Source organism: Taudactylus pleione, unplaced genomic scaffold, assembly GCF_031769625.1.
Source record: "Taudactylus pleione unplaced genomic scaffold, aTauple2 ptg000032l, whole genome shotgun sequence".
In the NCBI taxonomy this organism is placed as follows: domain Eukaryota; kingdom Metazoa; phylum Chordata; class Amphibia; order Anura; family Myobatrachidae; genus Taudactylus; species Taudactylus pleione.
Window position 1 is genome coordinate 33,127,632 of NW_028284434.1, and position 26,345 is coordinate 33,153,976.

The window sequence follows — 26,345 nt, forward strand, 5'->3', positions numbered from 1 at the left end:
TACCAACGTTTATGACTGATTCCTAAACTTCTAAATGGATTGCTATAAATGTTTGTGGGTGAATAAAAACATATTAACATTTATGCATCTTTTCTAACTAATTTCCATGTCAGATATAATTAACGTAATACCGATCTTAACATTAAAGCGGTTATCCACCTTCAGATTACCTTTTCATATATTGGTTTGCATGTGCCCTCCTGCAACTTTTTTCTTTCTACTTACCTTTCCATTGCCCAATGATGGAAACACATCACGGGGGAGCCGTGTGCTGTCCTGCCTCTCGGATATGCCTCTCCATGGTGTGCTTTCTGTATTGAATATAGTAGTTTTCAGAGACCAGATTTGTGCCTCATCACATTGAAAATAAATAACTCTGCTTGTTGAAAAGACAGCCGCACTTTGTATATAGCAAGTTTCAGGGGGACATGTATGAGCTCAGGTCATAAATAATTCTGGAAATACAAAATCAGATAAACTATTAACGCTCTACCGTAGCTTCTGGCCCTGCTATTGTACACTGTGACCTAGATAGTGCTACAGATGTGTCCACATATATTTTACTTCCTTACGCGTTTAACAGCCATTCTAGTCGTGCAATGTCATGGCGTAACTCAGTAGCGCCGGGCGTCTTTTTGTGCAGATTTTTACCTTGAAATGCATCTTATTCGTAAAGCGAAGGAAATGCAGATTCTACTGATTAAAATGATATGCGACATGCCTATATTCTATGTCTGACTGTGACTGTATTCGCATACGACATGCTGAGTTAGTGTCACAGCCGCTGACAATGTAATGTAGCATTTCACATGGGGATACAGTCACACACAGAATATAGGCATGCCGCATATCATTTTAATCAACATGTTGAATGTAAAAGGTCATACAAAATGATGCTCGGTGTTATCGAGCCACTTGACGCTCACAAGCTATGTTTAACAACACTTGTAGTGCTCGGAGGTAAGATGTATGCAGACATATCTGTTCATTGAGTTCATATACAAAATAAGCCATTGGTGGTGACATGTTATACTTTATACAATGTTTATTCTACTTTTACACATTGTTTCTTCACAGCCAATTTTTGCTTCCTCTGGGATTTTAGAGAAGATCTGCTCACTTACATTACCAGTGCATGGAATTATTAGGGTATCTTGTGTACAGAAGGGGGGGTCATGAGTGTGAGGTTACTCACTTTGCCAGCTCCCGAGTACAGTACACAAGTGGGTTGGACATGCTTCGTATTTTCATATGAACTGCGAGAATGCATCTCAAACTATATAGATCCTGCATAATGCATATTATCTGACATGAGTTTAGCATGTGTTTTGTTACAAAATAATATGTAAACATTTTACAACTCGAGATTATGGGGTAGATTTACAAAAGCTTCTGAAAATGAAAAGCAGAGGTGTTGCCCATAGCATCCAATCAGATTATAGCTATCATTTCTCTTGCATACTAGAAAATTATAGACCGAATCTGATTGGGTGCTGTGGGCATCTCCTCCAATTATCTGTTTTAGAAGCGTTAGTAAATATACCCATATGTTTTCCTTTTAATTTTTATTCTTGTAGACTAGAGTAACAGAATAACAATTGTTTATTTCAAAGTATTTCTTACTTAGTAACAAACAACAAAATAAAAGCTTTGCGGGAGTGGGAGGTATATTTAGCTTTTACTTGTTACAATCTTATAAATATATATATTATATATACACTCACTAGATCACTGTCAAGAGTTTGTCTAATAGATTAACCCTGTATGATGCATTCAAATGTGAATATTTATGTGAAAATGACTCTTCCTGTCCTGTAACATGTTTTACCTATGCCCACATTTACCTCTGTTAATACTTTCAATATATTCTGTTTTATTCCTTAACTGTTATTGTGAACGCATTCTTTATTGTCTTGTAACTATAATTGTGCATTAATATCACAACTACCCCAATACATCTGCGTGATTGTACTACATTTAGGGGTCCATGTTTCTAAATGAAAATCTAACCGTTACGTAGTTTTTTTTTTTTTTTTTACATTTGTGATGTTGTTCTCGAAAAATTGTACTGTTGGCAGCGGCAGGTTTACTACTTGTCAGCAGGAGGTGGGGGTGCTGGTAGGGTGGGTATTTCTAGTGAAAAGTTCTATTTTAGCACTATGACATTTGTAGCTATAGTAGAAATGGATAATGCACAGATAGCCAAATCAGATTTTGTGAGCAGACTTCAGTGAGTAACCCTGAAATTACACATTTCCCTTGCTTTGTAGGCAAAACACAAGTGCCTGTCTTTGGAGAGTAATCATAAAATGAATGACCATGAAAACAAACAGGTATGATGAATCTATCTTTTATGGTATACCTACAATTTACAGTGCGAAAACCTTGCTGCCCCAGAGTGTGTATTCCACATGCGCCAACATCACCTTATACAGCCAAGTGGGTCATAAATAACCTGTGTTGAATTACAGAATAACGCTGCTTTCAGCATCAACTAAAATGTAGATGGAAAATTCTTCTGGGAACCCAAGCAAATTTCTTTCTCTGTTTTGTTATTTTCTTTCCCCTTTAAATCTGCTAGCTGACATGGGCGACGTCGGCATGTGTGGTTTACATATCTATTCTCACGCTGCAATGAGGAAAAACATCAGCACTCTTTATACATCCTTTGATATGGATTTCTCTGTAGCCTTTACTACTGGAGTAGGCTGCTTTTATAAAAATATGTCTAACACATACATATAATAATGATATGTAGCTTATCAGTTCTCCAGGAAACACATCACTAAGCCATTTTGTGCCTAATGATGTCACTACGTCCTAGTGAATTGATTGGCTGATTGTTGGTTACAGCTCACAAAATGACTGGTCCACACTAATGTGCATCGTGTTATCTAGTCTGTCCAAACTTCTTGTGTTTTTTATGCTTCTCACGTCCTGAAGTCTTTTAAAATTGTCACCTAGGGCCGGATTCAATTTGCCACGAAAATTACAGCGAGAGGAAAAGTGCTAGTAACCTCAGATTTTACACCCAGAGCTATAGAAGTGTAAACCCTTTTCCTCGCTCAGTAAATCCACAGCTAACGCGTCTTAACCCATAGTTTCTGGCATAAGTACCCGTTCGCGCCACCCGCAATAACGGCGGATTTCTCTTCAAACCTCCCTCATGGTGTAACAGAAATCCGAGTTAAGTGCAACCTGCGGGCAACATTTGAATAGCCCTCACCACCGCATTGGCCCATGATTAAAGCAGCTAATTGAATCCTGCCCTTAGTGATTTAGAAATTTACAGAGTACATAAATGTTTTTCCTTAATGACAATGTGCGGTTCTGATATTAAATGTTGTAGCATGCTGTAATGTAGTTTTATGTCATTTAGCTACTTTTAGTTCTGCTTTCTGTATCGCCAGTACATTAAAGGGGAGATGTATCAAACCTTCGAAAAAGTGGATAAGTGAAGAAATTGTCCATAGCAACCAATCAGCTGTTTCACTTTATAACATGTACTTGTTAAATGGTAGTCAGAAGCTAGTTGGTTGCTATGGGAAACACCACCACTTCTCCACATTTTAGTAGGTGTGATACATTTATCCCTAAATGTCTTGATGAGTTGGAACTTCTAAGGACACAGAACTATTCTGCTTATTTACTTAATTTTTGAGCATTAATTTCAGTTGTATTCAATTTTAGTCCCAGGTTTCTAAATCTCTTAAGAGACCCCATCGTAATGTAGCAAATTTTTTATATTGAATTTTTGTTTAAATGTTTATTTTTTGACATAACCTTTGAGGTCATGTTTTATAACAGAAGTCACCGATGAGTTAACTATATAAGCACAAAACCCTTTGTAGTGTTTGTTACAACAGCACTGAAACTGTCGGCCACCTCAGGTCTAGCCTCCTGCCCCCTACCTTGCAATTGCCGCATTAGGAGAATGAATATCTAACCTCTGTACGTGTGCTGGAAAGGTGGCACCTCGGACAGGATTCATATGTCTGATTGGAACATTGATGAAATAGTGTCTCTTGGAATATTTTTACTTTTGTTCTCCCACTTAGATAACCAATTTAATATTATTTATGTGGCATAATATGTTGAATAGTCAAAATATCAAAATATTATTAAAGCAAATTTGGTGTATGACTTTGTGTCATTGAAATGTTTCCTTACTCAATCTTCCCGCCTTAGAAACCTCACATCACTACTCTGCTTTTGGAGGGCTCTGGTCCTTCTACTGTCAACCTCCATTACTCCCAACCCCCTCCCGTTATGGCACTGCCCTGTCCTTAACAACAGACTTACACAAGTGGGCTGGTCACTGCCTCCCATAAGATCTAGCTACAGGTTGTTCTCTCCCTGCTCACTTCAAAACTGAAGACACCAGGCATGTTCAAGATCGAGATGGACCGCGATATGGTGCTCAGACCATAATCAAGCATTCTTAAAAAAAAATCCCTTTAAAGTGTACCCCTTTGCCTACACAAAGTAGAGGCAGCCATTTAGGGGGCTGCACAATCACAACATGTACAGTATGTAGTTTGTGATGGACTGCACCTTTTATTTGGCTTAACCCACATGACTGCTACCTCTGTGTAGGAGATGGGCTCACTGTAACATGTGAACTTCCAACTCATTCCAATTGTTATTGTACTTTCGTCCTTTTTATTCCAGCTGACGTACTGTCTTCTTTCTACATAACCTTCATTACTCTTCAGTGACTAAAATAATAGTTGACATAACCCAGTCATAGTAATGTACTTTAAACTCATTTGAGTTTGTGACACCATTCCCATATGTGGCACAAACATATGATACAGAGGGGGAACGGAGGTGGCCGTATGCTGCTCAAATTCGCAAGTCACAATTCTAATGAATGATTGACCTTTTTGTGGGCCTATATCTCTAGTATGAGCCTTCGCAGTTGGTGGTCACAATGTCCTCTAAATCTACCCTTTTGTATCACATGTTTTTCCCGACGTGGGAGATTTACCCTAAAGTTGCTCTGTGTCGACTGTGTTATTATAAAGAAAGTTGTGTGCATCGATCATGTGTGCTTGACAAGGTGACATCTCAAAATAGATGTGTCTTCTTTGCCAACACTCATTGACGGCAGCCATTTTGTAGCCTCAAACATTGCATTGGAATGCAGCCTGTCAATTGACTAGGAACTAGTGACACAGGTACAAAATTGGTCTGTCTAAGAAAATGCCTGCCACTAGCGTGTTGGCAAAGAGACACTGTACTACATATTTCTTCTAGTTAGTAGATTTTATTTTTTTTTTTTTGTTTTAGTTACAATTTATTTTGTATGCAAAAAAAATAAAAATGCACCTCTGCTTATTTCATGTATATATTTTTTGAACAGAGCCATCTCAGTGTTTTTTCAGTGGTAAACCCACTGGCTTCCAGTATAACGTCCAGTATAACTTCTAGTCTGGCATCCAGTATTGGCTCAGATAGTTCATCCCCTACTGCGCTATCAAGTGTAAATGCCAAAGCACTCCCATTCTACCCTGCTAGTAATACTGTTGAATCAGTAATAGGTAAGCCTACATGTTTCGTCTTTACTGTTCAGTATGGCCAACTTGTATTGAGTTTTATTTTATTTGCATCCCTGTGACATTTTGGTTTCTTTTTTCTTTTCTTTTTTTTTTTTATCTTTTCTATACATACTGCTAGACCTTACGGTATGAAATGGCATCTTAAAATGTATCTGATGGGAATAATCACTGTGATATATATTTTACAATTATTTTATCAAACAAAACAGATTTTAAATCTGTTAACTATTGTATCCGCTTGCCAAAAGAGCAGTATTATGTGCACGTTGTGCATTGCTGGTGTAAATGCTTTGTCAGGTGATTTTGGTTTCCTTCTATGGAGTTGCACGGACCATTCTAATCGTGGAGTTGTAAAATTGTGTTTAAAAATGATGATGTTAAAGTCACTGAAAATTTATTTGGATCACATTCCTGTTATACTTGGTTTAGTGATGCAAAATAGTAAAAGTGAGCAAGGTTTCACATGACATTATCATATTCACTCATGCTGTAGTGGGAAGTGGCCTGTTTGTGCTCTATAGTGTCCTCTCAGTTAGTATAGCTAAAATTAATGATTTTTAGCTTATTGTTGCACGGTGGCTTCCACAGTTCAGCTGGGTACACACTAAACGATATGTACCCAGCACGATGTCAGTCGCAATGGGACCCGGCAGGGGTGCTGCATCTGCAAGCGCATACACACTTGCCGGTAACGACGGCGGGGGCCATTCTGCATTCCGTCCGACGGGCGATGTTGCCGACGACTCGCGGCAGCACGCATAGTCAGCGACATAGCGTGTACACACTGATATCTGCCAATGTGCCCGATAGACATATCGTCTAGTGTGTACCCAGCATTCGTTCTTTTGCAAAAGAACGTGTTTCGGAAGCCATAAAATGGCAGCAAAATGCACTGTGAACAAATTCTACACAAACTGACCACTCCAGACACACTGCCACCTTCACAACTACACTCCTCTTCCATACAGCAACACTAGGGACCCTTGGATCTTTTGCAGCATTGCTCCATTCATCTACCTACAGGACATCACAGCTACAGATGTGACCTCATACGCTATTGCTGCAGTCGCGTCAAACAGACCCTCTCGGCCAGGTCCTGTGCATCTCGATACCTCCAATACACCATGCGGCCCAAGACGCCTAGCTTGAGTGAGCCGTGCCCGTTGTGCCGTGTCTTTTTTTTTTTTTTTCACCCAAAAATGCATTTTAGTCGCATTTCGAATGCCACAAACCAGCTTCAGGAGATAGGTCTGATTAATGTGATGTGCAACACTTGTATATCTGTGTATTCAGACCCAGTCTCAGTTGCACAAAGTGCTACAATTCTGCGGCCACAGCTTTTTTCCACACCAAGTTCCGCTGGTCTTTGTATACAGATGCAGACTCAGTCGCACACAGATGTACAAGTGTCCTATATCAACTTAATCAGTGCAGTCCCCTGACATGGTTTGTCACATCTGATTGCAACAAAGTCGCATATTCTGGCGTCCACGCGGCGTATTGCGGACAGGTGTATGAGGACACATCTGTAAGTTTTGATTGCTGCCAAATTCACACGCTCTATTTTTTTTTTACGATTTCATAGCATTTTTTCTCTAAATTCAGCATGAATGTAAGTAACCTTATTGTACTGCTTTATATGCCATCATTTGTAAAGAGAGACACTTCTTCTGTAATTCAATTTACATTGCACACAAATTACCATTGGGTACAGTAGTGTTCAGTTTAATATGCATAAAACAATGATATTCCCTGAATTTTAGCCTATGGGGTGAAAATGCTTTCTGTATTTGCTTCTGTTCATTTCTGAACCTATTTTTGCTCCTAATTAGAACTTAGTAAAGCAGTCTTTGCGGGGTGACTGTGTGTTGTAGTGTAGTGAGGTTATAGCTATAACGTGTGTGTGATTTTGTTCTCTGATTGACTGATAGCTGCTTAGAGCAAATAAAGAAATTCTACAATAAAAAGTTTTAAACTGGACACATGCAGATCATTTAAGTGTCTCACAATTAGTGGCAATTGCAGCCCGCTCACTGTAATTCTAATGACCATGTAAGATTACAACACCTACCATCATGTGGCAGAAATGAAATTTCCACTCCGCGACCCATAATTCCAGCTGTATGCGCGGGGCTGGCATCTCGCACCTACTGTACGTGTGATTGACCCAAATTTAAACGTACTGTCCAGCACTTTTCTCAACAATTCATGTGCACAATTTGTTATAATTATGGAGCAGTAAATCACGCTTCTAACCCCACTCTCTTTTAACATCACACAGTTATTAATTGATCAAAAGCAATAACATTGCTAATAAATACAGTTTTTGTAGTTCCTGCATTTGTTATCAATATTAAATACAGATTTGATGCAATTTTTGTTTATGCAGACTTGTTCAAGTCTTTAATTAGTGTTGACTAAACAGTGGGGTACCTCTACGTACAGCTATTTCTCATCTGTAGATCTGCCCAAAGACAAGCCATAGCACTGAGCAGGTAATAACCCTGACCATTGCAGACAGTGTACAAGGTATGGGAATGAGCAGCAGTAGTTTGTGAGTCCTCCTTTTTGCCTGGGAACCTGTGACGGGCTCCCGATGTGACTGTGATCACATGACCGGGGAGCTGCTGCGATTAGCTGCCTGGGTACCGTGTGTGTGAGAGCAGAGCAGGGCATTGCAGGCAGTGAGTCAGCACTTACACAGCTGGTAAGCATAACTACGTCTTCATTCCTCCTGCTTCTCACTTCAATACACAACACCATGGCTGTCCTTCCGTCACAGCTGTGGTCACACACGGCCATGCATTCTTCATCTAGGGACTCCTTTATTTATACATCTTATAAGCAGGCATATGCTGTATATTGTTCAACAATGCATCAAACTTTGCATGATCACTACACTTGCACAACTTGCATCCTATGATATAAGGGAACATGACACAAAGGTTTAAAATAAAAAAAAATCATACCAGATTTTTGCAGGGCTATGTCTGGTTTCTCTTCTACATTTCCAGTCATTTTGCATTAATGAGCTGTTCACTTAACACACACCAGTACACAGTATTGTGACCATATGCATAGATTATATGTACTTTTATTTGAGGTCTTATGTCATTTATTTGCTTTTCTGATGCATACTCTCTAAGGGCATTTGCTGAATGAGAGATTTGTAACATATGACCTATGTATTTACCATGTGAATAGAATGTGTTATGGCTGGTGCAGAGTGTACCCTTATTGTACATAAAGGTGGTAGCATTGGATAAAACAAAGCCGCACATGAGAGATGCATTTTGTGTAAAGCACATGCTGCAGTGACTCGTGTGAACGCTTCTGATGAAAGCTGCTTTTTTACAACAATCTATCCATCTACTGCCAAAGCTTTTGTGTTCTTTCTTGTGCTTTCTATGTCCCTCCACTATTAATGCTGTCATACATTCCACTGTGGGACCCTTTTAAACATGATGAGGTCCTTATTCCATTTCACTCTGCTTTTTGATTTACGTAAAGGCATGGCAAGCACAATAGATTTTTATTTATTTTTTGTCCTGGTCACTAACAAAAACCATATTTAAAAACAAATAGTAAGACCTAAGATTAGACCTGCCGCAATTGTAATATCAGTGGCACCTGATAGTTTTTAGGTCATGTGTTGCGGTCAGGCACAAACCTCCAAATCTGGCCCCAGAAGTGTTTTTATGGTCTTGGTGGCCATAGTATTTCCCATTATACCGAGGTTTTTTTTTTTTTTTAACTCTAAAGACTAAATATTGATTGTACGTAATGACATACAATTCAGTTAAAGACGTGTATTGGTGAGTTTATATACAGCCGTAGCCATTTTATTGAAATGATCAGTATGAAATGTCCACTAACATGATATTTTATTTAACAGGTTCTGCCCTAGATCTTCATTTTAGCAATATAAATGTTGCATCCTTAGACAAAGAATTAGACGACACTGAGAACAGTGACCTGGGGTTATCAAGTAAGGTTTTGCCTTATACTTACTTGCAGTACATTCCATATATTTTGAGATTGGTGTTTTCTAACTGATACATAGACCTCATTTCACAATAGTAGCCACGTATTCCCTTTCTCCTTTCCATTTCTTGTGGTTCTGTTTGTAGCAACATTGTATGTCTTACAGAGCCTAGAGATGCCAGTACAGCCAACGAGAGCATTGTCCATTAAACAGATATGTTCAAACACAATGGCTTCCCTCAGGGTCTCCAAGACACCCTGCTTTTCTCATTATGTATAGGGATAGGCACTAGGGGGGAGGGGGCTTGGGATAGGGGTAAAATGGGCAAGCAGGAGTGTCTGAGCTTCTTTGACAAGGGCCAAATTGTGATGGTGATGGCTAGATGACTGTGTCAGACAGTCTCCAAACAACAGATTTCTTGGGGTGTTTCCGGTATGCAGTGGTTAGTATCTACTGAAAGTGGTCCAAGGAAGGACAACTGGTGAATTGGCTACAGTGTCATAGGTGCCAAAGTCTCATTGATGCGCGTTGAGAGCGCAGGCTAGCCCATGTGGTCCAGTCCCACAGAAGAGCTACTGTAGCACAGATTGCTGAAAAAACGTAATGCTGGCTATAATAGAAAGGTAAACAAAAGCAAATTGCCTAAGCGCTTCCTTTTGGGAAAGAGTAAGCATACTAAAAATACATAACACCTAAAAAGTCCTATAAATACAATACTGGTAAGTGTATACCCTAGGTGAGAGCAGCTCCTAATCAAATTTTGCACAGTAAGAACCTTGTACTTCGCTATGATAAAAAGGTGTCAGAACACACAGTGTATGCTGACTCCTGTCAAATGGTAAAGTGCCTACAGTGAGCACATGAGCGTCAGAACTGGACCACGGAGCAATGGAAGAAAGTGGCCTGGTCTGATAAATAACATTTTCTTTTACAAAATGTGGACAGCCGGGTGCGTGTGTAATGTTTACCTGGGGAAGAGTTGGCACCTGGATGTACTACGGAAAGAAGGCAAGCTGGCGGAGGCAGTGTGATGCACTGGGCAGTGTTCTACTGGGAAAGCTTGGGTCCCAGCATTCATGGAGATGTTACTTTGACACGTACCACCTACCTACACATTGTTGCAGACCAAGTCACCCGTTCATGGCAACTGTATTCCCTGATTATAGTGGCCTCTTTCAACAGCATAAACTGTCCTGCCACACTGCAATAAATTGTTTAGGAATGGTTTGAGGAACATGACAAAGAGTATTAGGTGTTGATTTGGCCACCAAATTACTCAGATCTTAATTCGAACGAGCATCTGTGGGATGTGCTGGAAAAACAACTTTGAGCCATGGAGACCCCACCTCGCAACTTACAGGGCTTCAAGGATCCGCTGTTAATGGCTTGGTGCCAGATACCACAGGACACCTTCAGAGGTCTTGTGGAGTCCAGGCCTTGACGGATCGGAACTGCTTTGGGGGCACAAGGGGAAATATATATTGATATAGATATATAAGAGGTCCGGCACTCCCAACAACAAAATTTTACTTGCAGAGGTGCCCTTACAGAAATATATAAAACATACGGTGGTGCGGCACTCTCAATAATAAATTCAAGTAACACCAATGTGTAATGATCAATGTTTCGTATTTTGTATACCATTCGCAGAAGATGGTATATAAAATACCAAAACGTTGATTATTACACATTGGTGTTACTTGAATTCATTATCGAGAGTGCCGCACCTCTGGATGTATGTATATGTAATATATACTGTGTGTATGTATGTGTGCGTGTGTATATATGTATGTGTGTATGTGTGTATATATATATATATATATATATATAATGTACACACATGCACTGTATATTATAGCATATGTATGTTCGGTAAGCCAGTATTTTACAATGGATGCATATAGTAGAGTTCACCACATGGTAAATAATTTGCAGTGCCCATTATTATGGAGAACTGTATGTGTGTATTGGATGAACATGAAACGTAGCATATGAACTTCAGTGTATACAGAGAATGTCTTCAGAGGCCTGATAAATTCTCCACCTGGTGGTCAGTGATCTGCAGTGCAGGTAGCACACTTGCTTTAGCCAGTGTATATGAGGCATTTGGGAATTTAGTATCTACACGCCGGGTGACATGTTGGTATATTAACGGGCATAAATAAGCCCTGCAATGGTTTATCTTTGCACCGTAAACCAGGTTAAGCTGTGAACCACACCAGAACTTGGAGTGAATGAAGCTGCGGCTGCTACATTGTAGCACTACGTATACAGATTCAGAGACTCAGTCGCTCACAGATATACAAGTGTCTCATATCAAATTAATCAGCACCGTCTGCTGGTGCGTCCTAGTCTCATTGCATTGCGACCTAGATGCATTTTTGGCAAAAAAAGATGCCCGGTGCTAGCAGAGTCTCACAGGATCTGGCGTGCCAAGAGGGGCTTTTTAGCGCGACTGCAGCAAAGATGTATAAGGGCACATCTGTATCTGCAGTTATATCGGCCGGGTTGGGTATGAAATACCGACAGCTTAAAAGCCTAACCCTAGCCCCCCTTCCCCTAGCCTAAACCTAACCCTCCCGGGGGGGGGGGCCTAACACCAGGTCTCGCATTCAGACCCGCTTGCAAGCGCTATGCGCTCGTAAGCAGGTCGATGGTGAGGGCCTGCACACGCGCAGCGCTCGCAGTGCGCATGCGCAAGCCCCGGAGCGAGTGACAAATTCACTCGCTCAGGGGCTTGCTACAAACGGGGCAGCTGTTGATGTTGATCGACAGCTCGCCCCGTTTTGTAGGCGGGATGGGGGGGAGGGGTGGCCGGACAAACGCCTGCCGTTTGTAGGCAGCCCTACTGACATCACCAGTGATGTCAGTAGGGAGCTTCCTGCTCTATTAGAGCCGGAAGCTCACTGGGGCTTGCGATAGACGAGACCCTACCGCAAGGATCTCGTTGCAAGCCCCGATGATCGAGACCATCACTTGGACACTCGCTAAAGCTATGGGTGGTAACCCACAGCTTAGCGAGCGGCCAGGAGGCCGGCTTTCAAAACAATTGCGGCTGCCCTCATTCAGAGTGAGCGCTCGCTTTTTGCGAACGGCTCTGAATGAGGACCCAAGTCCCCCTGGTGGGGGGGGTGCCTAAATCTAACCCTAACCAGAAGCTGCTAACAGCGCGGTGCCAGGCTAATCTGCGTTCAGAATGCCAGGCGTCTGTATTTAGACGCTTATCTCTAGTCCCATAGCGGGCTTTCAGTGTCTGGATTCTGGCGGTCAGCATTTAACCGCCGGCATCGTGATTACATCCCATATTGGCCACCTGCTGTGCTGTAGAGCAGATGCGATATGTCTGAACAATGTCATTCACAAACATATCTGGGGTACACTCCCGCTGACCTGCTCTCGTTATATCGGCCGTTCGATTGATCAGCCGATATATCGCCCTGTGTGTACCCAGTTTAAGGTGCTCTAGGCACTACAAAAGATGAGCATCTCCGTTAGGTGCAGATTCATTTAGTCTTGGGTGGAGTTGCCGGGCCTGTTTCTGTGGGTAAAGTGCCCAGAGCTATTCAGTTACAGACCTGGGAGCATCCCCGAGTTAATGCTCACTTCTTGCACCTCCAGATGGTGCGAACAGAAATGAGCGTTAACTGCTGCTTTGGGGATGCTCACTGGTTGATCTTGGATTTATAATTGACCCAGCAAATTAAATCTGCCTTAAAATGGCTGAGCCTAAATATTACTTTTATATTTGAAACTCCCTTCATAAAATGTACTCTTCATCCTACTCCAGTGGCTGTGCCCCATGTTTACATAATCACTAACACTCGCAACAGCCTGCCCCTTTTCTGGTCTACGGGTCTGATTCAGAGTTGTACACTGTTGGCCGCAGCAGCGATGCTAACATATTCGAATGCAGCAGGAGGCGTCTGGCGTAAATAGATGCCTCCTGCTTGTTTGCTTGATCAGCAGCTTCGTCCAAGGACACAGCTATTAGATCACTTGCGAGACCATCTGCCATCTAAGTAACCCTCAGGTTGCCCAGATGGGCCGCCTCGCATGCATAGCCAAGGGCAGGAAATCTACATCGGAATACGCAGATCCTGGCCTCTGCATCTCCAGAAAAACTGGGGCGACACGCCCTCGTTTTGGGAATGCTTCCCGGCCCTACACACTCCCCCAACCCAGACAGCCAGTGCCTGGGGAACTATCAGCAATATTTCAGTAGAAGACCGGCGCATGCGCTGAACTTCTAACATCGTAGTAGTAGTAGTACGCAAACCATCAGGTTTGTGTGCTAATCTGAATCAGGCCCTGTAAGCGGAGTGTGGGGATGTTGGCATGGAGCTGGCATTACAGTGAAGCTGGGTAAACATTAGATGATTTGCAAACGATTCGATGTCGCTCACGATTTCCCTTGAACACCCGGACCAACGATATTGTGCATACACACTCAGTGAGTTTACAAAAGATCAAACGATATACAGTCAGGTGCATATATATTGGGACATTGACAGAATTTTCATATTTTGGTCTCTATTCACCACCACAATGGCTTGGAAATGAAACAAACAAGGTGTGCTTTAACTGCAGACTTTCAGATTTAATTTGAGGGTAATTACATCCAAATCAGGTGAACGGTGTAGGAATTACAACGGTTTCTATATGTGGCTCCCACTTTTTAAGGGGCCAAAAGTAATGGGACAAACTAAACAATCCTAAATCTAACTTTCACTTTTTAATACTTTGTTGCAAATCCTTTGCAGGCAATTACAGCCTGAAGTCTGGAACGCATAGACATCACCAGACGCTGGGTATCATCCCTGGTGATGCTCTGCCAGGCCTCTACTGCAAATGTCTTCAGCTCCTGCTTGTTCTTGGGGCATTTTCCTTCAGTTTTGTCTTCATCAAGTGAAATGCATGCTCAATCAGATTCAGGTCAGGGGATTGACTTGGTCATTGCATAACATTCCACTTTTTAGCTTTAAAAAACTCTTTGGTTGCTTTTGCAGTATGCTTCGGGTCATTGTCCATCTGCAATGTGAAGCGCCGTCCAATGAGTTCTGAAGCATTTGACTGAACGTGAGCATATAATATTGCCCGAAACACTTCAGAATTCATTCTGCTGCTTTTCTGAATCAAGGCTTTCTTTTTTTTTTTTTCCGGCCTCCAGGCCGATCGCACAGCTGTGGGTGACCACCCACAGCTTGTGCGAGCGGCCTGGCGATGGTCGCAATTATCGCGACCATCAGCATTGCAAGGAGACCCTAAGGTAGGGTCTCAGCACTCGCAATGTCGAGTGGACCTCCTGCTCTAATCGAGTGATGTCAGTAGGGCCGCCCACAAACGGTAGGCGTTCCTCCGGGAATGCCTCCGTTTGTGCATCCACCCCCCCTACCCGCCTATAAAATGTTTTGTTGCGAGCCCCGGAGCGAGTGAAGTTCTACTGGGCTTGCAGACGCGCATGGCGTGAACCGCGCATGCGCATTGGGCCACCATCGACCCACTTGTGAGCGCTATGCATCAGGCCCATAGAGCGTACACACTGAACGATTTTAAAAATTTGTTGTAACGATTGGTGGTTATTGGCAAATTTATTTCAAATCATGTGTAGTGCGTACCCAGCTTTACAGGGCTCCTCTCGAGCTTTGAGCACTGTATTATTATTCTGTAGGAGAAACATGGGGCATGTTGGTGGTGGTGAGGTGTTCGCTAACAGGTCTTCTTACTCTAAATATTTTTAAGCCTTGCTTGACTAATGCATTAAACAAGTTCTTTCTCCTTCGAAACTGGGAACTACTCTCTCATTGACTATATTGGCAACTAGGGAACGAAAGAAAAGTAATATCCTGCTGTGTATACTTCTACTGTTTTTGGAGTTTGATTTGTTTAATCACTTTATTGTGGCATAGAGGCTTTGGGTTGTAATAGTTCCATGACAATTGCTCTCCCATGATCACGGCACAAATCCCATATTATGGAACTAATCTAAGCAGCAATTTAATATATTACTGATACAAAGTGAAATTACATACTTGCAAGTACTTTCTATTACATGACTAGCTTATTATTCTTAAGTTCTAATTTTTTTCTTCTTCCTTTAGGTCAGAGGTTACTGGGAAGTTCCGCACCAGTAAATATTCCAGGCTCTCTTGCTCGTTCCTCTTCTCTCCATTCATCATCTTCTCTCTCAACCTCTCCTCTAAGTTCCCTCTCTCAGTCTTTGTCGCAGTCTTACCTTGCCTCCAGTATGGCTCCACGCCAGCAACAGGCACAGTCACTGAAGTCGGAGCACAATACCGTAGGCACTTCAACTTCTTCACACAACTCTTTAGGTATGATCTAAAAGCATGGGTAAACATGTATGATCTCCTTGGCGGCTAACAAAATTGCACTCTGCTAATTGGAGCACAGGATCTTTTAATGTAGATCAGAGTCGCGAAGATACAAGATTGCCAGACTTTACTTCATCACTTTGTGGTGGCTTCTTGGAGAATTACTGGCGTGGCGTCATCCTTTCGCCTACTTACATATAGTTCCTAGTTCCGCAGACAGTAAAGGCTTATGGAAAGTGCTGCAGCCAGCAGAAGGGAAGAGGTAGGGAAGTATGTCTAGCAGTTTTGCCAATATGCTTCTGGTATTGTTGGTATGTTCTGGGCACTGGTAGGTAAAACCGTTGCAGGCATGTTGGTAAATTAGTTAGTCCCTGCTGATGACGTTAGTATGTAACGGGCACGATTTTGTTTTGTTTTTTACTTTTAGCTGTTCTTGTTGGAACCAGGTACTTTGGATACACAGGTAGTATAGTAATGAGACACAAATAAAAATTTAGGAAAGGCTCCTCTAACCAGAATACAGGTGGAAAAATCGTTTCTTTGAATCACAATAATTACAACAATTATTAATACATATACTTAATAAATTGGCATTAATAACATTTAAACAAAATTATTAAAAAATGTATATACGACACGGAGGTGTAAAAACCATATATATAATTACATATCTCTTTTAATTATAATATATAATATAAATTCCGATTGTTCTTGGATCTTATTACAGTCTGTTATTTTGTATTCCCATTTATTCTACATCATTCCGTTACTATACTATTTTGTGATCCCATTCATTCTACATCATTATACTAATATACATTCTGGATCTAATAAACCCTCTAATTCATAAACATGATATCAATAATGCTGGCTTATTAACTCATTCAGCTTACTAACACACTGCTGAACTGCACTATTGGCAATAATAATTGTGCAGTGCTACCAATATCATTGCATACTAAATTACTAGGAATTAATGCCACTTTATTAAGTATATAGGTGCATACACACACAAAGAGTTTTTGAACGAGTAACGATAAACAAAATCGATTATTGTTCATCATTGAAAAAATCGCTCACTTTCTCAGTTAAAACGGTGAACGATTATCGTTCATGTGCGTTCACGTTTGTAGTTCAGTCAGACTGACCAACTCAACGATTTTCATTATGGGAATATGCAAAAATCGTTTGTAGTTCAAAAAAATCGTTCATTACATTTAGTAAATGAACGATGTTGGTAAACGATTTTCGTTCATTTTTCCCTTGAAAAAATGAACGAAAATCGTTTAATAAAATCGTTCATTTACAAAATCGTTGTGTGTTTATGCAGCTTATGTATTAATAATTGTTGTAGGTATTGTGATTCAAAGAAGCTATTTTTCCACCTGTATTATTTATTTATATATATATATATATATATATATATATATATATATATATTTTTTTTTATATGATATTGATTGAAGTTTAAATATTTTAAATCAGCAGCTGGTTACAGGCGCCTCTACTAAATTTTTATTAGTTTACATATATCTGTGGAGTATCCAGACCCACATTGTACTGGCAGCCTAGACTAGCCTGCACTATATTACACACACACTATTGTGTCAACTAGATTTGCTTACCTGTTTTTTTTTTATTCTTACCTAGTAATGAGACACACAAGGAGGCACTAGTCCCAACAAATATAGTTTAATGAAAAAATTATTCAATCTATATACTTAGCTTGGTCTGAGTGACAGCGTAATATTTAGTCTGGTATTCCAAAGAGTACCGCCACTTGCTTCAGTGTTTGGAATCACTTTTAGGTATACGGGACAGTCTACTTCTGTCTCGAAGGGAGGTTTCCTTTACTTGCAATGAGCTAGATAGTATACCCTTAACCAAATGCTGACTGTATGGAACACCTTGTACAAACATTTTCTTCTTCAGGGTCCATAGGGATCCACATGGATACAATGGGAATATTATGGTTGTAGAGATCCAGGCACCAAACAGTTAAAGCTTCGCCTCCCAGGATGCCTCTGGTCCTCCTCCATATATACTCTGCCCCTAGCCACAGGCCTTCAGTTGTTCGTTTAGTGCGGCAGGATTAAGACGCACCTTTGTAACAGGGGACTGTTCAGGCAGTCCTAAGCTTTTTATTTTATGTTTTATATGTTTTTGTGTTAGTAGTACTAAGTGTCTGAATTAAGACGCATGTACTGCGACTCCATCTACCTCCGCCGGGCCGCAACACCAGTAACAGGGCTGGTGATTCTGGCGGGTCTTGGCTGAGCATGCTAGCAGCGATGCTGGGACCCCGACTGCAACTGGACGCACTGAGATGGCCGGTAAGGCGATTTCTCGCGGCAGTCCTTGCTTCCGATGCCGGAGACGCAATGTAAGCAGCTGCAGTCACGGCCCGGGATCATCCGCATTCTCACTAGACCGCCGGGGCTTTATCGTCTGATGCCGGGGATCAGCAGCAGACGCATATCCGGCTGGTTGACGCAGCTTATGGGAGGTAGGGACTACGGCAGCTCCGACCCAGACGCAGTCCTTATGAAGGGTTTCGCGCGTCTGGGTTGCTCCGCCTGCACTCCACGTGTATGAGACTCTCACGGTATTCTACCAGTGCGCTGCTGTAGCTGTTTGCCTCAGGAGGGTTTGGATCAGTCTCCTTGTATACCTTTCCCTTGGTTAAGGTATATAGGGCCTGATTCAGAGTTGGGAATAGAGGGCCTGATTCAGAGCCGGACACTCTGACCAGAGCGCTTGCTCTGAATCAGGGCCCTCCTACCTAAAAATTGAGCGGCCTCCTGGCCGCTCGCATAGCTGTGGGTGACCACCCACAGCTTTTGCGAGCGGCCAAAATGATGGTCGCGATGGTCAAGGCCATCGGGCTTGCGACGAGACCCTGCGGTAGGGTCTCGCTGCCGCAAGCCCTGGAGTGCTTTTGGCTCTATCAGAGCCAAAAGCACTCCCACTGACATCACTAGTGATGTCCGTGGGGCCGGCCCCAGACGGTAGGCGTTCCCATGGGAACGCCTGCGTCTGGGCAGCAACGCCCCCGGCACGCCCACCAAAGGGGGCGTGCTGTCACTCACCATCGACAGCACGCCCCCTTTGGTGCGAGACCCATAGCGACAGCTTGGCTGTCGCTATGCGGGTCTCGCGCATGCGCACGACGGAACCACCTCCGTCATGCGCACTAGGGCACCATCGACCCGTTTGCGAGCGCTCGCGAGCGGGTCTGAATCAGGCCCAGAGAGAGATATCTCTCTCAACTGATCATCTTGGTGAAACCATGCTGCACTGCAGGTGGGGCAGATTTATAATGTGCAGAGAGATTTAGATTTGGGAGGGAGGTGTCCAAACTGACATCTAAATTGTAGAGTAATAATAAAGCTGTGCAGTATTTGTGGGCTACATGTAAAAGCAATCAGTGTATACCATACATGCAAAAAAAAAAAAGTGCTCTATATCCTACCATTTGTGCAGTTGATTTACAGTCGATTGTAATTATATTACATATGTATTGTATGTGACTGTTTGCTAGCTGCTGTATTGTGCCGGTTTCATGTAAATCATGTATGGCCTGTTTGTCCCCTCAGGACTTAGGGGGTCATTCAGACCCACTCGCAAGCGGCAGTACGCTCGCAAGTGGGTCGATGTTCCCCACTGCGCATGCGCACGATGGAGGGAGCTCCGTCGTGCGCATGCGCGAGACCCGGACTGGGACAGCCAAGCTGTCGTTCCGGGTCTCGCACCAAAGGGGGCGTGCTGTCGATGGTGGATGACAGCACGCCCCCCAGTTTCCCATGGGAACGCCTACCGTCTGAAGCCGGCCCCACTGACATCACTAGTGATGTCAGTGGGAGTGATTTTGGCTCTGATAGAGCCAAAATTACTCCAGGACTTGTGGCTGGGAAACCCTACCGCAGGGTTTCCCTCACAAGTCCGATGGTTGCGATGGTCAAGACCATCGCGACCATCTTTTTGGACGCTCGTATATGCTGTGGGTGGTCACCCACAGCTATACGAGCGTCCAGGAGGACGCTCCATTTTAATGGAGGAGGGCCCTGATTCAGAGCGAGCGCTCTGGTCAGAGCGTCCGGCTCTGAATCAGGCCCTTAAAGCAGGGATGGGGAACCTAAGGCCCTCTGAGCTTTTTTCTGCTAGCCTCATTTGGCTAGCTGGGTGCCTAAAATGGCATCCTGCAGCCAGAATCTATGCAGCAGTGCAGCTTTCGCAGCTCCCCGGAGCATCCTCAGGATGCTCCAGGCATTGCTGCAATCACTGGTGATTGTGGCCCTGCCCCCATGTGATGTCACATGGAGGGTTGTGGCCTGCACCGGGCCCGCGAATACTGTTCTATATATATATATATATATAGATAGATAGATAGATATAGATCAAAATGGCCCTCGGCAGAAAAAAGGTTCCCCACCGCTGACTTAATTGATGATTTGTGTGTTGTCTGTTATAAAGAGTCTCCTCACCAGTCCAGTTTACCTGTCCCTGGACAAGAGCCGTCTTGGGTATCCTCTTTGTCCCAGGTAATGAAGCAGTTTGTGGATTGTACGGCTTCTCCCACAATGCCTCCTTGGATGGGGTGTTCACAGCATGCTTTGTTTTCACCTCCTATGCATCCTTCCAGGAAGGATGTTTATGGCCATTCTAGTCAGGGCAAGGCACCATCTAATGTTGAAAGCAGACCAGTAGTTACTTAGGTGCCTATGTGCAAGTTATCTCTTTTTCAGTCTACCCAACATATGGATTCAAACGCATCATCTGATGAATTGGATGATGCGCATGGTTCCTCTCCAGGGTCTAGCTCGGGGGAGGAGGACCATTCGTCAATGAATGTTCATTCTTTGGTGAAGGTGGTTAAATCAATCCTAGATATTCAGGATGATGAACCAGCTCATAGTAAGAAGGCTCCAGTGTTTAATCACCACCGGAAGGTGGCCATAACGGAGTTTACTGTATCTGAACAACTCACTGAGCTTGTGGATGAGGCATGGGGTAACCCGGACAAACTGTTTTATGTGAATAAAAGAATAACATCATTGTATCCTTTCCCAGCTTCTGTATGTACTAAGTGGGAGGTACCTCCTACTGTTGATGCTCATGTGATGCATTTAATCAGAAATGCTACATTGCCTATTCCATCAGCATCTACCAGATATTACCAGAGAGCAGATGATGTATGTCTCCCACATATGGGTAGTGGCTTCCTATCTGGGAGGAGCTGCAGTAGATGCTGGAATTTTAGCTTCTAAGGCATCAGCAGCTTCAATAGTGGCACGCTGGGCACTTTGGTTTAGATCCTGGAAAGCTGATACAGGATCAAAGAAGGCTCTGGAAGTCTTACCTTTCTATGGAAAGGTACTTTTTGGAGCAGAGTTGGATAAAATAAATACTCTGGCGTCTTCAAAGTCAGCAGGTCTGCCATCTACAGCAACTATAAAGTCTAGGCAGATTTCGGTCCTTCCGTCCTCAGGGATGAGCAAGGGTCTTCCTCTAAGCCGACTAGTTTTCGCAAGACAACAAGGCGACAAACTAAGGTCTGCCCCAGCAAGGTGTCCAGCTTCTAAACTGGATGACAAACCCTCGGCCTGATAGGGTGTGCCTCCTCCTGGGGGATCCCAGGGTGGGAGGCCGACTTCTTCACTTTGCGGATTATTGTCATCAAACAACAACAAATGCCTGGGTCCGAGAAGTGGTCTCTCAGGAGTATGCCCTCACTTTCAGGAGGCATCCTCCCCAGAAGTTTTTTTTTTTTTTGCACAGATGCAGTCAAGGCCTTAGCCCTTCAGGAAGCCATTCACTCCCTGCTGCAGGCGGGGGTAATAGTCCCGGTTCCTGTGTCGCAACATGGAAGGGTTTTTTTGTCCAATCTATTCCTGGTTCAGAAACCAAATGGGGCTCATTGTCCTATACTAAATCCGAAAACCCTCAACAGGTTTATCCTTGTACCCAAGTTTCGTATGGAAACTCTCCGGTCAATTATTTTGGCAATGAAGCCGGGGGATTACATGGTTTCCCTGGACATTCAGGATGCATATTTGCATGTTCCTCTTACACCATCCCACTAACAATTTTTAAGGTTTGCTGTCCTTCAGCAACATTACCAATTTCAGGCTCTACCCTTTGGCCTATCTACGGCTCCCCCGGATATTTACCAAAATAATGGCAGTCATAACGGCCTATCTCAGGCGTCAGGGGGGCAGTATTCTGACTCCCTATCTGGCGACCTTCTGATATTGGCACAGACTCTGGTTGTTTTTACAAAACCATCTTCAACTGACCATAGCCTGTCTACAAAAGCACGGCTGGATTATCAATTGGTAAGAAATCATCGCTTTCTCCAACACAGCAGATGGTACATCTGGGAGCTTTTCTGGATTCTCGGGCACAAAAGGTGTTTCTGCCAGAGGACAACATTGTGGCCCTATCATTGCAAGTATGCAAGTTGCTACACAAGAGAAGGGTATCCATTCTGTTAGCAATGCAGGTCCTAGGATCACTGGTATCCACATTTTGACATGGTGGGGTATGCTCAGTTTAATTCCAGGCCTCTGCAAAGATTGATTCTCTCCAAGTGGAACGGACAGTATCATCAAATAAGGTCCCAGAGGATCATTCTCACTCCAGATGTTCGTCACTTCCTTCTGCAGTGGCTGAGATTCCAAATTAGGTGCTTCTCACCACAGACGCCAGTCTTCGCGGTTGGGTGGCAGTGACAGGTCATCACACCTTTTCAGGGACGTGGACAAATCCGGAAAGTCATTTGCCAATAAACATTCTGAAACTACGAGCAGTATACAAAGCACTTTTCATGGCACAGGACCTGCTCCAGGGCAAGCCGGTCCAGATCCAGTCTGACAATGCGACTACAGTGGTCTACCTCAATCATCAAGGAGGCAAGAGAAGTTACGCAGCCATGAAAGAAGTGACAAAGGTTCTGATTTGGGCAGAACGTCATCTTCCAGCTATCTTGGCAATATTGATACCAGGATTACTCAATTGGGAAGCAGACTTCTTAAGTCTTCAGGACATACACGCCGGAGAGTGCTCTCCATCCGGGAGCGTTTCAGCTCCTGGTAAAGAAGTGGGGTCTACCAGAAATAGATCTCATGGTGTCATGTCACAACCACAAGATCCCCAGGTACAGGTCCAGGTCCAGAGACCCATCAGCAACCTTTGTGGACGCACTGGCAGTAAGATGGGACTTCAAGCTGGCGTATCTTTTATCTCCGATTTCTCTCCTCCCAAGAGTTCTCAGGAAATTCAAGCAGGAAGGCTTTGACGGTGTGAATCTTCCATCTTAAGAGCAAAAGGTTTTAGCAGTTCTGTAATTAAAATGATGCTTAGGGCACGAAAGCCTGCCTCTACCCGCATCTATCACAGAGTTTGGCATTCTTTTGGTCAATGGTGTTCCCATAGGAAGTATTATCCTAAGGTGTTCAGGATTTCCAGGGTACTGGCTTTTCTACAGACTGGTTTAGACCGTGGTCTCCGCCTGGCCACTTTGAGAGTGCAGGTTTCTGCACTGTCAGTCTGGTTCCAGAGGAAGATTGCCTCATTACCGGATATCAGAATTTTTTTTCAATGAGTTCTGCGAGTTCAGCTTCCTTTTGTTCCATCGGTAGCAACGTGGTATTTGTCTTTGGTTCTTAAAGAGCTACAAGCTCCCCCATTTTAACCTCTGGACTCTGTAGATTTTAAATTGTTGACAGCGAAGACACTTTTTCCCCTCGCTATCTCTTCTGCACGCAGAGTTTCTGATTTGGCAGCGCTTTCTTGTCTCTCCCCATTTTTGATTTTTCACCAGGATAAAGCTATTCTTTGTACAAGGGAGGGTTAACTTCCTAAGGTAGTGTCTCATTTTCATGTGAATGAAGAAATTGTTGTTCCAGCTTTTCAGGCTCCAGATCTTTCTGTAGGTGAAGCCTCCCTGGATGTAGTTTGTGCCCTCTATATTTATGTGGAGCGTAAAAGCTATGTTAGAAAATCAGATGCTCTTTTTGTATTATATGGTTTTCACAAATGAGGATGGCCAGCTAATAAGCAGACTGGCGCGATGGCTACGGATGACTCTCTCAGGTGTACACACAGGCTGGTCTGCCTGTCCCAAACACGGTGACAGCACATTCTACTCTGTAGGGCCATCGTGAGCATTTAGTCGTGGTGCTTCTGCTGAACAATTGTGTAAGGCAGCTACGTGGTCTTCTGTCCACACTTTTCTTATATTCTATGCCTTTGATACTTTTGCTTCTCAGGATGCATCCTTTTGGGCAACGAGTTCTCCTTTAAGCTCAGGAGCGTCCCCCACACTAGGGGAACTGCTTTAAGACATCCCCATGGTATCCCTGTGGATCTCTGTGGAACCTGAAGAATAAAATTAGAGTTATGGTAGACTTGCCTAGGTAACTCCTTTTCTTCGCGGCCCAAAGAAACCACAAGGCACCCACACAGATGCACCTAGCTGTATAGTTAATTTTTTCTTTCGATCACAGATTCCCTCATCTTGTGTATGAGTGTTTCTGGTGTACGATTGCTCTTCCTTCTCCTGCCTTGAGGCTTGTTAACGAAACTGAAGGCCTGAGGCTAGGGGCGGGGTATATATGGAGGAGGACCCATGGCATCCTGGGCGCTGAAGCTTTAACTGTTTGGTGCCTGGATCTCTCCAACCATAATATCCCCATGGTATCCCTGTGAACCCTATGGACCTCGAAGACAAGGAGTTATCTAGGTAAGTCTACCATAACTCTAATTTTCACATGCAGAGAAAAGGTAGAAAGTTCAATATGTGTATATACATGTCCCAAACTCTCCCATGTTATAGAAAACATACATTAATACTAATAGATAGTAGGGGGCAGTGTTGTTTCAATAGGTATAAGCCAGTGGTTCCCAAACTTTTTTGACTCGCGGCGCCCTAGAGTATCAGTACTTTTTCCACGGCACCCTTGAGAAATTGAGAAATTCAGAAAAAAAATAAAGTAAATTTTGCTTCTATGTCAGACTTAGGTTCTGTTATGTGGTGGTTGACAGGGCTGTGCTTTTGTCCAGACACTCTTGGATTTGCAGCCATTAGCACTGATTTTGCCTATCACACTGAATAAAATTAATTTTATTTGGTACTGGGCCACCAACCCAAGGCACCCCTGAAAGTGCCCTGAGGCACCCCTGGGTGTCATGGCACACAGTTTGGGAACCACTGGTATAAGCATATAATTTACAATTTGTGTACCGAGATAAGAGACTAGGTTTACTATATTGAATTATTTGGCAACTTAAACACTTGTCTGTATGATCTTTGCTCTTTCTTGCAAAACACCTTTTTAAATCTGATTGTGGTATGTAAGCATTAAACACTAAAGGTGCCCACACACATAGCGATATTTTACACGATTTGGCCGATTTTGACGAATCGTGACGACGAATCGGGTAAAAAAAGTACAAATCGTGAGTTTATACTCACGAGCACGATGACGATGCGCGTCCCCGCTCGTCGTACATCGCATCTTCTGATCTGCCGTGCTGTAGGGCAGATTAGCCAATCTGGGATACAATGCATTGGCTGCAAGATGGATCTTTAGTCAGATTGGACATTTTTAACTCCAAATCGTGATCACGACGGCAAGGGAGCTCCCGTGAAAGTTCATGAGGAAATTGGCCATAAAATCGTATCATGAGGACATCGTTATGTGTGTGGGCACCATAACTGTACTATAAAAGACACCATTGTGTATCCATACAACATCAACCTCCTGAATAGTGGCGATCAGAAATGTGCTAAGTCAGTGGTTTGGGCGCCTTCTAGACTATGCAATATATCGGTCTTGCAATGTCTCTAAGCTTAACCAGGTGACATAGTTATTATGCAAGCTAGGCAGCAATCCGTGCTTGTAACCTCTAGCGTCCTAACAATTTTTTTTTTTCCTGACAGGTTTGAATGGAGTGACTGGCAGTATTTGGGACTTTGTTAGCGGGAGTTTCTCTCCTAGCCCTTCTCCGGTGTTTAGCAGTGGTACTATCAGTTCCACCAGTACAAGCTCAAATGGGAATGAGCTGTCTCGCATTAGGAGAGAGCTTGATGATGCCAAGCGAAAAATAAAAAGATGGGAAGATTCCTGGCAGCAAGTAAAACAGGCAAGATATTTCATGTGCTCGTAATTCATTGCTTTATTGTTAGACTAACATAATGGGCAGGATGAACTAAGCTGGAAATGCGTCCCAAACTCTGAAAATGAAGGTTTCAGAGTTTTGGCTGCATTCCCATATGTACCAAGCTCCGGAACGCGATACATTTTGGAGCTTGGACCCGATGGGCGGCGTTGCCAAATGGAAGCCTGTGGGATTCTTTTCGCACTTCCTTCTGAAATCTATCCAATCGGATCTCTCCCAGTGTCCCCTGAAGCCGGCAAATTATTCTGAGCATGTGCAGAAGGACTCCCGGGGCATAAACCCCGTAAG

General features: G+C 43.2%; 1 protein-coding gene across 1 annotated transcript in view; it reads left to right on the plus strand.

The window, feature by feature from the left end:
* Window positions 1–26,345, plus strand: part of UNKL (unk like zinc finger) — an 89,815-nt gene that overhangs the window by 58,352 nt on the left and 5,118 nt on the right. The window contains 5 exon segments of the mRNA XM_088451872.1: window positions 2,271–2,333; window positions 5,366–5,543; window positions 9,457–9,549; window positions 15,645–15,875; window positions 25,819–26,021. Of these exon segments, the coding sequence (XP_088307998.1) occupies window positions 2,271–2,333; window positions 5,366–5,543; window positions 9,457–9,549; window positions 15,645–15,875; window positions 25,819–26,021 (768 nt within the window).